The 14,799-nt window shown below is 39.3% G+C and overlaps 1 protein-coding gene across 4 annotated transcripts in view; it reads left to right on the top strand.

Moving 5' to 3' along the window:
* The window catches only part of Ntrk2 (neurotrophic receptor tyrosine kinase 2), a 371,115-nt gene that overhangs the window by 25,706 nt on the left and 330,610 nt on the right, over window positions 1–14,799 (top strand). For all 4 annotated transcript variants that reach the window (XM_042696232.1, XM_042696230.1, XM_042696231.1 and 1 more), the window contains exons 2-4: window positions 5,335–5,409; window positions 5,524–5,595; window positions 12,718–12,786. In XM_042696232.1, coding sequence (XP_042552166.1) covers window positions 5,335–5,409; window positions 5,524–5,595; window positions 12,718–12,786 — 216 coding nt within the window. The remainder of the gene's footprint in view (window positions 1–5,334; window positions 5,410–5,523; window positions 5,596–12,717; window positions 12,787–14,799) is intronic.

Raw genomic sequence — 14,799 nt, 5'->3', positions numbered from 1 at the left:
AGGATCCAACCCTGAGTACAGTCAATGATGGTCTTGGGGCTAGTAAACATGTAAAAAAGAGAAATAAACAACTCTGAGGTTCTAGCTAGAGTCTTATGTATGGACTTGAGAAAGGAGGAAGGAATGGTTTGGGGAACATGGAATGATTTGTGACTAATGATGATTCTTGACAGATGATTGTTAATGGATAGGGTAAAGGTCAAAGGTCATAAGGGGTCTAGGAGTAAGTGAGAGAAATTCTTAAGGATTATTACATTTTAAAGGTCCCAGTTCACACAGTCTTTTCTGCCTTGATATCAAAGCTGCTGACTTGTCTAAAAAAGAGTAAATTAAATCTCTGCTGGTTAGAGGAGAAGAAATACTTTTGTCCCTGCAAATAAATAGAGCTCTGCTCACCTCCTGTGACATTCTGTGGGGCAAGGCTAGAAGGCTAGAAGGCTGAAACTCCCTGAGTCTTGAGCTTTACAATCCTTGGGCATAGGTCAGAGTTGCTGAAGGTTGTCATGGAGAAAAAAACTTCTGACAGGCTTGTGCCAACATGCTGGCTTTCCCACTGCTTCCTTAGGGAAGAAAAGCACTTTTGGAGATTGTTCTATTAATCAGGGCCTGAGAATTCCCCATTTTGTTGACAGGCAACTGAGGAGGAATGGTTTTCTGGGGGGAAAGCCTGAGGATGGACTGTTGTCTGAGATGGGGGAGCTAGAGACACCTTCCTGTAGCCAGGGCCCTCCTACTGGCAGGCAGAAATCACCAGGAGAGGGCAGTGCAGGCAACATGCACTTCTCTTGTTTCTGCCCAGAGGCTAGACTCTTGGCCATTTAGGTGGCCCCAAAACTTCCAAAAACCCAAAAAGCCAAAAACTCCAACCCCTGTGACTTGAACTCAGATGAGGCCATCCACTGAGTTAGGAGAAGCCCTCTGGTCTAGCTTTCTTGTATTCATTTCACTTGCATGGCTAGTTCCTTTTTTCCCCTCTCCCGCCTTCTTCCTTTTCCCCTCCCTCTAGTTCTCTCTGTCTCTCTTTCCCTCTCCTTACCCCTCCTCCTCCTTTCTTCCTTCTTCATAAAAGGATTCAGAAAGCATAATGACATAACTTGGTGTACTTATATTCAGAGCTGATGCCGTAACATTTTGTCTTTTTCTGGCAAATCTTTTCTCTTGTCATGAAAGAAATAGGTGTGCAGTTTAATTAAATAAATCATTTAACAATGTAAGTTTTATCTCAGATCTGTTCTTCTCTTCTAAAGTAACCTTCATTGCCATTGCTTTTTTATACTTTACATATTGCATATAATGTGAACATTGCATGGCACACTATATGCATTTTCATATATATATATATATATGTATATTTAAAACTGGTCTTAGGGCTTGAACTCTGGACCTGGGCACTGTCCCTGAGCTTTTGTACTCAAGGCTAGCTTTCTACCACTTGAGCCACAACTCCACTTGTGGCTTTTTTTAGTGATTGATTGGAAATAAGAGTCTTACGGACTTTCTTACACAGGCTGGCTTTGAACCATGAACCTTAGATGTCAGCTCCTTGACTAGCTAGGATTGCAGGTATGAGCCACTGGTGTCCATCTGGCTTCTGTATATTTTTAAGATTCTACCTGAATTGTTTTGTATTTATATATCAGCAATTGTTTTATATTATACATATATATCAGTGCAAAATTTTTCTTTTTCTTCCCTGGATTTAGTAAGGACATGTGTTTCTTTTCAAATAAACAGATTTGACTCAATTTATATATTTAACATATTTATTTGGTGGTACTGGGGTCTGAACTCACAATCTTGTACTTGGTAGGCTGTTACTCCACCATTTACCATGCCTCTGGCCCTCCTTTTTGCTGTTTAATTAGAGATAGACTCTAGTGAGTTTTTCTGCCCACTTTGGCCTTGAACTGGCACCCTCCAGATCTCAGCCTCCTGAGTAGCAAAGATTGCAGCATGAGCCCAAAGCACCCGGCAATGTTTCCCTTTCTTGGTGATGTGCTTGGGTTGCTTTTGGTTGCCATTGATTGCAATTGTTTTTGCTTGCTATTTTCTATTGAATGTTTTACAGTGACTATTCTTGCATCTGTACCCTTGTGTTGTCTATGTGTGAGAACTCACCCAAGAAGCTGAATATCTGGGCCATGAAAGGTACAGATTTAGAATTTTCCAAGGTACAATATAGTCTTCAGCCATAGCAAGTTACACCCTATCTAATAGTCTACAAAACTCTTCACAGCCTTAGAAATACATTGTATTGTTAGATGTTAAATATGGTTTTATCTTACATTACCAATTCTCTATGATATGTATGAGTAGCTTTTCCTAGGGTTGTAGCCATTAAGATTTTCCTCTGTGGATTGTCAGTATTAAATTCACTGGCTTTCTTTCTAACTCACCATCCCTCACATACTGGTAGCTAAGAAGTTCCTTAAGGGGTAGATGTCATGAGCAATTTATAGCTCACATAGAAACTTGCCAGAGACCTTCCTTGGAATCAGTGGAGAAGCAGCTGTAGATCTTCAAATCTGGTCTTCTCTTGGTCTTTTTCATTTGACCAGGAAAAAACAAATATCCAGATATTTCTTCTTCCACACTGAGTGAAATATTCTCTATGATGATTTTTATTATTTCATATGGTTTATTTCAGCAAAATCTTTTGTTTGGCCTTAGATCTGAGAACAGCTGTGCTTTGCCATGCTTAACTCCTGGCTTACTTTCATCTCACGCAGATTATGAATTTATCACTGACCAAATTTATCTTCTTCTTGTCTTGAGTATTGGTGACCAGAAAGCTTAGAATCAAGAAACTGTCCCTTTTCTAACAATGTATGTGTTTTATAAACCCAATTCCCAGCCTCACTGATATCTCCACTCTTGCTTTCTTCTTTTGGTTTCAGTCTATTCATTAACTTGTTGTATGTTTGTGAATAGCAGGGGAATTTAGAAATTAAATTATCTGGTTAAAAAGGAGTAAAAAATAAAATAAAGGACATAAGAAACTGGAAGGAAAGTTAAAAATAAATGGTTTGCACTGTGAATGTTGATTAGATTCCTATGGAATGTCAGGTATACTTGCCATGAACTTGGAGAACACAGCGATGGTCCATGTGAAGAGAGATGCGAAACTCTCAGGTGATTTCAGAGCAATCACAGGCACCATACTAACTTGGCTATGGGAAAAGGACAGGCCTATCTGGAAGTCCTGCCTGTGACTCCAAAGGAACCCTCCCCCCCGTATTTTCTATCATTCTGCTGCCAATGACATATAGAAAGGGTTGAAATTATTGAGAACTCTCTGAAATGCAGTTCATCTTGACAGATTAATTTGGAAGAGGGGGACACTGCATTTCCACTGAAAATGTCGACACAGTGACTCTTGGGAAATGTTGCTAAACTATGATGGTTTTGAAATATTTCATAAAAACTTGATGTTGAAAAACTGAGCCTTCAGTTCAAGTCTTAGAATTTTCTATTCCCTTCTGTGTCATGTGGGAAGAGAAAGGGGAATTGCTGGTTATCAACCTTACAGTCATTCTTCATGCTCTTTCATCAGCATGGACCAGCATTACTGAGAAGGAATCCTGTCATCTTGGACTCTCCTTTCTTTCCTCCTCCTCTTTCTCCTCTTCCTTCTCTTCCTGCTTCTCCTCTTCTTCCTGCTTCCTTCTCCTTCTTTTCCTTCTTCTTATGCAACATATGAAGGCTGGTGTGGCTCCTTTTAAAATTATTTCTCTTTGGTGTGATTTGTACCCTCAGCAAATTTACCTACTCTTATTTATTTAGTTATTTTAGAGATTTTCCAAATTACTGCCATTAATCTTGTCATTGTTTCATTTCTCCTACAGAGAAGAGCAGATGTTATATTCTCTCATTATCTCTTTGTTTAATATATTTGTCACCATTTTAACTCTTTGTTAAATAAATAAATCATTTAGCAATGTAAGTTTCTGTATCCCAGAACTGCTCTTCTCTTCTAAGGCAAACTTCATCGCCATTGTCTTTTTATACTTTACATATTGTATATACGTTGAATATTGTGTGGCATGGTTGATATATATATATATATATATATATATATATATATATATATGTACTACTAGTGACTTGACTAAAAAATCCAGAGCAACCTTACATTAGTGACATTTGGCTAGATTCAAAGGCTCAAGTGGTATCTTCAGGATCCCATTTCTCTTTATATCAATTTAGCTCATTTTCCTTTTATATGCTGATGTTATTTTAGGACAATCTCTTCTCTATGATAGAAAATTTCTTCTTGAGAATCCCAGGTCTGGGGCTGGGAAGGTGGCTCAGTGGTAGAGTGCTTGCCTTGCATGCATGAGGCCCTGGGTTCGATTCCTCAGCACCACATAAGCAAAAAGAAAAAAGCCAGAAGTGGCACTGTGGCTCAAGTGGTAGAGCGCTAGCCTTGAGCTGAAGAGCTGAGGGACAGCGCCCAGGCCCATAGTTCAGGCCCCACAACTGGCCCCCGCCCCAAAAAAGTAAAAGAGAATCCCAGGTCTGTGTAATTCTTCACCTATGATCCCACAGACCAAGATAAAGTATGTTTTTCCCAACATTCGATTGCTTAATCTTCAGGAAAATTTTCACTGGTCTAACTGAGGTCACACATACATCACTTAGCTAATCATCATAACCCAAGGGATAAAGTTCTGTGTCTAGCTAAGATTATGAGTCTACTTCTAAGGGTTTAGGGATAGAAAGGAGAGGTGGGTTCCTACAGAAAGTGTATTAGGGTGAGGTGGGATTTGTGAAATGCTCAGTGGAAATAATGGACTAGTTATTGACAAAGGCCAAAAGAAATGATGCTGGGTTAGGAAAAGAGAGAGGTAGTTTGAGGGTGGAGGGCAGTAAATTTCAAACTTTTGTGAGATCAAAGGAGGGAGCGACTTCACCTTGAATATGAGGAAAGATAGGACCTTCCCCTTGTTGTGACAACACTGGGATTCTTGTTGCTATTTTCATAAAATAGAACATGCTTGAAAAGTAGTAGATACATTTCCATGTACTTTCCCTTGTCCTCTGGTGAAAGGAAAAAGGAAAATGAAACTTAGTAGGTAAAAATAGTGGTTAAAATGAGATTAAAAACAGAAAAGAAACCCAGTGAACTGGTTATTGACTACAAAAACCTGGTCAGCCATGGTTTCTTTTCAATCAATCTCCATTTTGCTAATTGCTATATATATGATTAAATAAAATGTCAGAGCTAAGGGTAGTTGGGAAGGATTTCCTTGGGTACCTTACTGAGGTTGGATGGAAGTTACCTATTATTTCATGTTATTTTCTACTGATATTTCCCTTTCTGCTTTGTTACAGTTTCATTGCCAATCAGAAGAGGTTAGAAATTATCAATGAAGATGATGTTGAAGCTTATGTGGGATTGAAAAATCTGTGAGTATTCAGGGTTGATGTATATTATCTGAGAATATTTCCTGGGCTTTACTGGGGCAGGCCAGCACTCACTGGTTAGTTCTCATGTTCATGCAATTTTGTGTTTTTTTAAAGGACAATTGTGGACTCTGGATTAAAATTTGTGGCTTCTAAAGCATTTCTGAAAAACAGCAACCTGCAGCACATGTAAGTAGAGATTTATTGTTTTGCTTCCCAGGACCCAATTGATGTAATATTTCCCTCTCCTGTTTATTTTCCTTCTTTTCCCACTCTAAGCTTCCTCTTTGAAAGTTAGGATAGCTGTGATAATAGCTGAGAAACATTAGCTTTGATTTTGTTTGATTTCTGAATGGCTTCACAGGGGCATTTAGAACAGCCTGTTTATTCCCTTTCATGAATTTCTGGGCCATTTCCATCTTGGACCGAGCAATAGGCCACAGCAAGGAGTCTGATGTGAAAACTCTGTCCTTGTACAGAGTCCTTGATTCTTTTCCTTGGAATTGAGATATACTTTCTGGAAGATGTCAAACTAGTGGAGTTGAAAGAAGATGACTTGGTCTTGGCCTTCTTAGAGAACTGAAACTTACTGATGCTTTTTCCTCCTACAAAAAGGACCTTCATTTTCTCAACATTCTCTGTCATGGGATAATAAAAATGGAGAGAAAAAAAAGGGAGTTGCTCAAGGTTCTATTATTAACAGTAGGAAATGTTTCTCCCCAAAGTCATATTGACGATTTCTCTAATAGAAATATGAAAATTGGAGATGGTGGTAATTGTAGATTGCTGCTAAATCCTCTAGATGATAGCATTTAAGCCAATCGGCTGTGAGCTTCCTGAGAAATTTTGTCATTAAGAACGAATAATATTTGTGCCTAAGCTGAGAATGGTGTCCTCTGTGCCCAGAGTTTTCAATGCAAACTTTTGCCAGAGGATTATTACCTGTATTTATTCATTGGCTCTGCTTTTGGTGATTAAATTATTTTTTGCAATAACCTTCCATGTCTTATAGTCTATACTTTTACACTTTACCTTTAGGGCTTTAACCTATGTTACATCACTTGGCTTTTCTTTTCTTTTCTTTGGTTGGACATGGGGCTTGAAGTCAATGCCTGGGTGCTATCTCTGAGCTCATTTGGTTAAGACTAGTATTCTACCACTTTGAGCTGCAGTGTCACTTCTGGTTTTCTGGTAGAAGAGAAGAGTCTCAGACTTTCCTTCCAGAGCTGGCTTTGAACCACAGTCTTTAGATCTCTGCCTTTTGAGTAGCCAGAATTACAGGTGTGAGCCACTTTTTTTTTAATGATTAGTAAGGATAATCTTTTTTTAAAATTTCCATATCACTGTCCTGAGGAAACTGTAGGACTTACATAGAAGAGCCTTCTTCCATGTTCTTATAACAAGAATGAAAATCAAATTTGTGCCATCCATATACTTACAGAATCAACATTTCTTTTTTTTTTTTTGCGGGGGGGGTCCAGTCATGGGGCCTGAACTCTGGGCCTGGGCGCTGTCCCTCAGCTCTTCAGCTCAAGGTTAGCGCTCTACCACTTGAGCCACAACACCACTTCTGGCTTTTATTCTTTTTGCTTATGTGGTGCTGAGGAATCGAACCCAGGGCCTCATGCATGCAAGGCAAGTGCTCTACCACTGAGCCACCTTCCCAGCCCCAGAATCAACATTTCTTATCACAGTTTTCTTCCTTCTTTTCTTGGGGAGAACAGACCCTAGCCTGATTTCCATGCCAGTTATTAAAGAAATCATTCACTAAAGCAGAATGTGTAGATAGTCCAGGGAGTTGGGTTAACATTATGGAAAAACTTTAAATTTATAAAGATGGTAGCATGATTTCATATTTTATGGGTGACATGAATGATGAAGCCACTCTTAAAATAAAGTCTGTACAGTTAAGATATAAACCATTGTACAAAACATGATAAAACATGGGAACTTTATTAACACATTTCATTTAAGTGTTTCTTGGCACCTTCTTTTTTATTATTATTATTTTTTTGGGTCCGGTTGTGGGGCCTGAACTCTGGGCCTGGGCGCTGTCCCTCAGCTCTTCAGCTCAAGGCTAGCTCTCTACCACTTGAGCCACAGCGCCACTTCCGGCTTTTTTCTTTTTGCTTATGTGGTGCTGAGGAATCAAACCCAGGGCCTCGAGCCTGCAAGGCAAGCGCTCTACCACTGAGCCACTCTTGGCACCTTATGTGGAGTTCGTTTGCCTGTACAAATCTGATGTCTGCATAGGCCTTGATAGCATAAGCAAGGCAGAAGTTGGATAGAAGGAATAAAAGCAAAATGCTTTAATGCAATTACTGAACTGTAATTGATGACCTCCACACTTAAGAACTGGTATTTTCATTACAGATGACCTTAGACCTGAATTACTCAACAACCATATTTTACTGGCTGTATTACCACATTGCTGCTTCTAGTGTTGTGATTTGAACAGTGTGCTATGATTAATTATAATTTTATTTATTTTTTATAATCTCAATGGATGAAAGATATTTTATTTTTTAATTTAAATTTTATTGTAAAGGTACAGAGGGGTTACAGTTACATAAGTAAGGTAATGAGTACATTTCTTTTTGAACAGTGTTACCCTCACCCTCATTTTCTCCTACTTCCTTCCCCCCACACACTGGACCTCCTCTCCCCCAAGTTGTAAAGTTCATTTCTAACATAGTGTCTAGTGACTGTTGAATTGGTTCACTCTTGGTCCCACTATTTCTGTGATTTCTCTTCCTTTTCCCAAATCAGATAAACTTACATATAAGACAAAGTGTATAGAAATTAAAAAAAAAAAACAGTGACAACAGGGGATAAACCAAGGGAAAAAGAGAAAGAACTGCAAACAGTACATTAAAAAATCTTCTTGTTTCCATTTCTTGGAGTTCATTTTGATAAGCATCATTTTATATTGTCATATGCACATAGCTCTTGAGCCATTGTGATCTTCTCCCAAGTATATCCTCCTTTGTTCTCACGGTGTGATGCTTAGAATGCTATTTAATTAATCATGTCTGAGTGTAATTATTTGTCTCTTGCTATCCATTATATTAACTTGTAGATTTATAGAGATATTCTATTTATTACAAATGAGGGAAAACATGAAGACAATAGCTAAGATATGGAATCAACCCAGTTGTCCCTCAGTGGATGAATGGATCAAGAAAGTGTGGTATATATATACACAATGGAATTCTATGCTTCCATCAGAAAGAATGATGTTGCTCCATAAGGAAATAGACTTGAAAAAAATAGTATTAAACAAAGTAACCCAGATCCAAAGAAACATAAGCTGCATGGTTAATTATGATTTTATTAAGACTTGCTATATTATTTGCACTGACATATGATAGAATAATTTGAGGATATTTTAGTGAAGTACAGCAGTTACATAAAGCCACCCTTGTCTCTCAAAACAAAGTCATTTGAAATAGGAAACTGAAGAGAAGCAGGTATTCTGATGGCTTCCTTATGAAAAAGCTGATAGGAAGCCAATCATTGTTGAAGCTGTAAAAGTGATTGATAATTGTAGCTAGTTAAGAAGGAAGAAGGATTCAAGTAGGTATTCAGGGAATCATGAAGAAGTGATCAGCGGTTAGTAATCTTCCTACATCCCCACGATAAAAGAGGCTCTTACTTGCAAAAATGTGGAATTAAATCCAGTAGTGTGCTTTTGAAAGTAGCAAGGAGGGAGGAGAGTGTCATTTAAGGCAGCTGCCCTGTCTCCCTTCCTCCCTCCCTCCCTCCCTTCCTCCCTCCCTCCCTTCCTCCCTCCCTCCCTTCCTCCCTCCCTCCCTTCCTTCCTCCCTCCCTTCCTCCCTCCCTCCCTCCCTCCCTCCCTTCCTTCCTTCCTTCCTTCCTTCCTCCCTTCCTCCCTTCCTCCCTTCCTTCTTGTCTTCTCCCTCCCTCCCTTTCTTCCTCCGTTCCTTCCCACTTTCTCTCTCTCCCTCCCTCCCTCCCTTGATCCTTCCCTCTCTCCCTCTCTTCCTTCTTTTCTTCATGCCAGTACTGGAATTGAATTCCAGGCTTTTCATTCTTGCTTAGGTTTTTTGTTCAAGACTAGTACTCCACCACATAAGCCATACTTCCACTTCCACCTTTTTGCTGCCTAATTGATTCCTCTTTCTTGGGCTGGCTTTGAAAAGGGATCCTCAGATCTCAGCCTCCTGAGTAGCTAAGATTTACAGGCATGAGCCATTGATGCCATATTTCAGTTTTTTTTTAAACTGCCTCTACTTATGATTATGAATCCTGGAGATTGGATCTTCCATAATTGTCTATATAAATTGTACTCTTACAATGTAAGAGTACTTGTACTCTTAATGCAATGGGTTGCATTAGTGCTATAGACATTTTTCTTAAGCTGCGTGCTTTTGGCTCACACCTCTCCTCCTAGCTACTCAGGAGGCAGAGATCTGAGGATCTAGGTGTGAAGCCAGCTTAAGCAGGACAGCCCATGAGACTCTTATCTCCAATTAACTAGCAAAACCCCCCAGAAATGGTACTGTGGCTCAAAGTGGTAGAATAATAGCCTTGAGCAAAAAGAGCTCAAGGACAGTGTCTAGGCCCTGGGTTCAAGCCCTATTACAGACAAAAAATAAATGTATGTTAAAAGCTGGTTCTCTTGCTGTGTGCTGGTAGCTTACACTTATAATCTTCATCAAAGGCTCACATCTGAGGATCAAGGTTTGAAGCCAGCCTGGGCAGGAAAGTCTATGAGATTTTTAACTCCAATTAACCACAAAAAGATGAAAGTAGACCTATGGCTCAAATGATAGAGCACTAGCTTTGAGCACAAAAAAACTCAGGGACAGATTCTAGACCCAGAGTTCAAGCACCAGGACTGGCAACAAATAAAAAAATAAACTAAACAAACAACCTGGTTTTCTCCGCTTCTGGGATTCATAGATTATATCTTTGAATTTCCCAACAATACAAATATGTGTACATCAACAATGTATTTCACCCTGTGCTTCAAAGAAGCTCAGATTGGATTCTCATGCTTGTACTTTCCACTGGCCCTACCCTGTCCACTTTAGCATCACATGGTGCCTCTTCACAGCCCTGGTAACTGGTCTCTGAATATATTTTTTAATGCCTTTACTTCCTGCCTAGCCTTTAAAAACCCCAAACTGAGAGAAAGGCCAGTATGTGTGTTTTCCAGGGGCTTTCCAATGGTGCTAATTAGCTCCTTAGCGAAGTTCTGTAATCAAACAGTAAGAGGATTGTTGAGTTTGTTTGTCTCCTTCCCTCTTCCTCCCTTTTGGCTTTTGGCCCCAAAACTAAGTATGGTTCATAAAATTCATTTTGTTCTTTGGCCCATGACCTCGTTCTGTGCTATGCTGTTGGCAGCTGCACAGAGGCAGCTGCTGGGATGGGTGGCTCTGAGCTCACAGGGAACCTGGGCATTCTTTCTCCATCTTTGCTCTCTGTCTGTGTGTCTTTCTCCATCTTTGCTCTCTGTGGGTGTGTCTTTCTGTTTCTGTCTCTGTCACTCTGTATCTCTGTTTCTTTCCCTGTGTCTGTCTCTCTCTGGAAGAATAAAGTTCCCTCCCCGCTTAGTTTTCTCACAAAGATAGAGGTTTCTGATTAGAGAGAAAACACTTGAGCCTTTAAAGACTCTGGGAAAGACGGGCAGATTGACTTTTCAGTGTATTATTCTCCAGTGAAACCATTCTTCATTCACATTCCAAAAGGAAAGATTTATGTGGGTACATTTTACAACGTCCCCGTGGATTGCGTCTGCATGTGGGGGAGCACTTTACATTCCCTGTGAGGCAAGATGCCAGCACTGGAGGCAGGAGGGGTCCTGGTGTCCTCATTGGCTTCTGATGACTGGAAATCTCAGTGAGGAAATTCCACTGGATCGACACACATATTCTTGAATTCTGAATTGTTTGTTAGTTTTTTTTTTTTTTTTAATCAACTGACTAGCTCTAGCTCATGCCTTTAATGTCACTCTGATGATGATCCATCAGACTTCTGCTGATGATGTCATTGGGCTGACACAACAGACTTGACTGAGGTACAGGGGCCAGGATTACGCTCACCATCATGTTCGGTCCAGCTTCCAGTCTGACACTTTTCTGAGCAGGAAGGAGACTTGATGAAGTTCATAGGTTTCATCTGGTACATTGAGGGCCTGGCTGTTTTTGTGAAAGCTGCTGTTTGCTTTACATTCATGTCACTTACATTCATGGCTAGAGGCTTAAGTATTGGAATAGCTTTAAATAAATCCAAACCATAAACAAATTCACCAAGTGGATCACTTGCCAGGGTAATGGTTAGGAATTTCCTATCCTAAAATCTTGTGGCTATGATCATTGGAAACTTCCATTTAGTCAATAAACCTGCATATTTAGATCATGCCAGAAGTTCATTATTACCTTTTAATCACAAAGCTTCTATCTTTTCACAGGTTAGTCTTGCATGTTGCAAGACTCGTTTAAGATCAAATCTGACTTACTCCTTACCTGACTTTTTTTCCCCTCTTCTTTTTTATTTTGTCAGTTGTGGGGCTTGAACTCTGGGTCTGGGCCCTGTCCCTGAGCTCTTCAGCTCAAGGTGAGCACTCTACCACTTGAGCCACAGCGCCACTTCTAGTTTTCTGGTGGTTTATTGGAGATAAGAGTCTCACCGACTTTCCTGCCTGGGCTGGCTTTGAACTGTAATCTTCAGATCTCAGCCTCCTGATTAGCTAGGATTATAGGTGTAAGCCACCGGTGCCTGGCTTTTTTCTTATTCTTGTCAAGGAATTACTCATTTATCTAGGCCACTTATAAACATCAGCAGCAGAATTAATCAATTAGAGGCTGCGTTCTTTCCTATAAAGACATATTAATTACCACCAGAGTGATGTATGCCATGTAATCTAAAAACATTTATGATGCTGTCTAGATTTAAAGCATCCTCTTTTCCTGAGTTTATACTTGTCAATTTTATTTTACTTGTTTTTCTATTAATTATTCAGAAAAAAATCAGGATCTTTAGGAGGCATGTAACTTGACTCTCAATCAACATATGAAACAGAAGCATTTGAGTAAAACAAAGGGATTTAAACATAGACGATGTCAAAAATATTCTCTCTTGGCTCAATAAGCAGGGACTTGTAGGAGAGGCAAGGAAAAAAATAAAGCTATTAGTCCAGGTGAAAGAAAAAGATGATTGGCTGTAGGTAAATCATGTACTATTATCTAAATAAATCATATCTTAAAAATAACATCTCTGTTTGAATACATCATTCCTAAATTATAGCATTTTAAATTCACACTCAATGTATTTGATTTCTTTCAGCAATTTCACCCGAAATAAACTGACGAGTTTGTCTAGAAAACATTTCCGTCACCTTGACTTGTCTGAACTGTAAGTACTGATTTTGTGTGATATTTGGAAAAGTGTGTTTTGAAGAAAAAGATAAGTGAGTTTAAAAAAAATAAGTGCTGTTGCAAATTTATGTTTACAAAAACTTTTAAAATGACATTTCAAGCTTGGCTTCTTATATTTTATTATCTTTAGTTGTAAAAAGCATTTCAATTTAGCCCATCAGTTTGTGAGTACAATGCATCTTAATCAAATTTGGTCTCTTATTCTTATATTCTAGCATGATTTAATCATTGAAAACAAAAATCTCAAGAGTAATTCATTGATGATGCAATCATTATTGATGATGAGTGTGGATGTTTCCCTTACAGTAATATTTTTTTTTCAGTCCTCAGTCTTGAACTCAGGACCTGGGAGCTGTCCCTAAGATTTTTTTTTTTTTGCTAAAGGCTATTGCTCTACTACTTGAGCTACAACTCTACTTACAGCTTCTTTGGTAGTTAATTGGAGAATAGTTTCTCATGGGCTTTCCTGTCTGGGTTGGCTTCAAACTGTAAACCTCAGATCTCAGCCTCCTGAGATCCTATCTAGGATGATAGGAGTGAGCTATTGGAACCTGGCAATAATTTGTCTGCTAATGGAGGGGAAAGGAGAAAAAGCAGGAGGTTAGCATTAAAGTGGCTTTAGACCTCCTATTAGGTTTGGCTCATCCTAATACCCTGTCCCTAAAGTAAATGCATGAAAGAGGAAATTATGTTGGATAAACTTTCCCAGCTTTTGCCCACACAGAGCCAGCTAGGGTGCAGTGAACAGTGGAGAGGTTGTCCTCTCTATTTACCCACCCATCTTTGTGAGCTGTTCTTCAAGGTCTGCCATTACATCAATATTTATCCTTATGTCCTAATTTCCTCTGCTGTAAAATGGTAGGAAAACATTGAAATGTGTTGATGACTAACAGCCAGTGTTTCCAAGTGTGCTCAGTTCTTGGTCTTATCTCCATGAAGCAAATATGAACTGCTATCATTCCCATGGTCAGGAGCTCAAAAGCACCCTAAGACAGAGCCATTGTGAGGCACCACGTGGGCCTGGAAGGGCATGGCCTTTGTAGGTTAGGAAGAGACTTTTGCTTAAATGGTCTGTTGCCTGGAATATCTTAGGGAAATCTGAAGCTACGCACAGAGAAATTGCGTAGACTGGAAGATGTCATTAGCAGAAATCACATAGTACATTATAAGTACATTAAAAACAACAGCAAGAAAGATAAAACCTCTTGTGCCTCTATCTTGGGGGTTCATTTTGCTTAGCACCATCTTGTATGATCATATGTGCATAGCTTTTGACCTTTTCTACTTGTCTGGTAAGGTTATCCTAGACATATACTAGTCATTGCAAATAAGGGAAACCATGGGACCTATGTTTCTTTGGGTCTGGCTTACTTTTCTTAATATAATTTTTTTCTAAGTCATTCCATTTCCTAATAAATGAGGTGGTGTCATTCTTCCTGATGGAGGCATAGAATTCATATATATACATATATATATATATATATATCACATTTTCTTCATCTATTCATCTACTGAGGGGTATCTGGGTTGGTTACTATTTACCTAAACAATCACAAACAAGGCCATACTAAAGCTACCAGCACAACTATGTTTATCATAGCATTAAAAATTATTTTTAATTGACGTGTGTGTGTGTGTGTGTGTGTGTGTGTGTGTGTGTGTGTGTGTGTGTGTGTGTGTACTGGACCTGGGCTCTATGCCTGAACTGTTTTGCTCAAGGCTAGCATTCTATCACTTGAGCCATGCCTCCAATTCTGGCTTTTTGGTAGTTAATTGGAGAAAAGAGCTTTACAGCCTTTTCTGCCTGGGCTGTCTTGGAACTGTGACCCTCAGACTTCAGCCTCCTAAGCAGCTAGGATTACAGGTATAAGCTACCAGTGCTCAGCTTTTAATCGATACTTAACAGCACATGATCTATAGGTACAGTATAATATTTTGATTCATGCACATAATGTGAATGTCAACTCAAGGAGATTGCTATATCTTAAAC

Source organism: Dipodomys spectabilis, unplaced genomic scaffold, assembly GCF_019054845.1.
Source record: "Dipodomys spectabilis isolate Male_0828 unplaced genomic scaffold, ASM1905484v1 ptg000204l, whole genome shotgun sequence".
Classification (NCBI taxonomy): domain Eukaryota; kingdom Metazoa; phylum Chordata; class Mammalia; order Rodentia; family Heteromyidae; genus Dipodomys; species Dipodomys spectabilis.
Note: the sequence above shows the minus strand (reverse complement) of the source record. Positions and strands in the feature narration are given on the sequence as shown.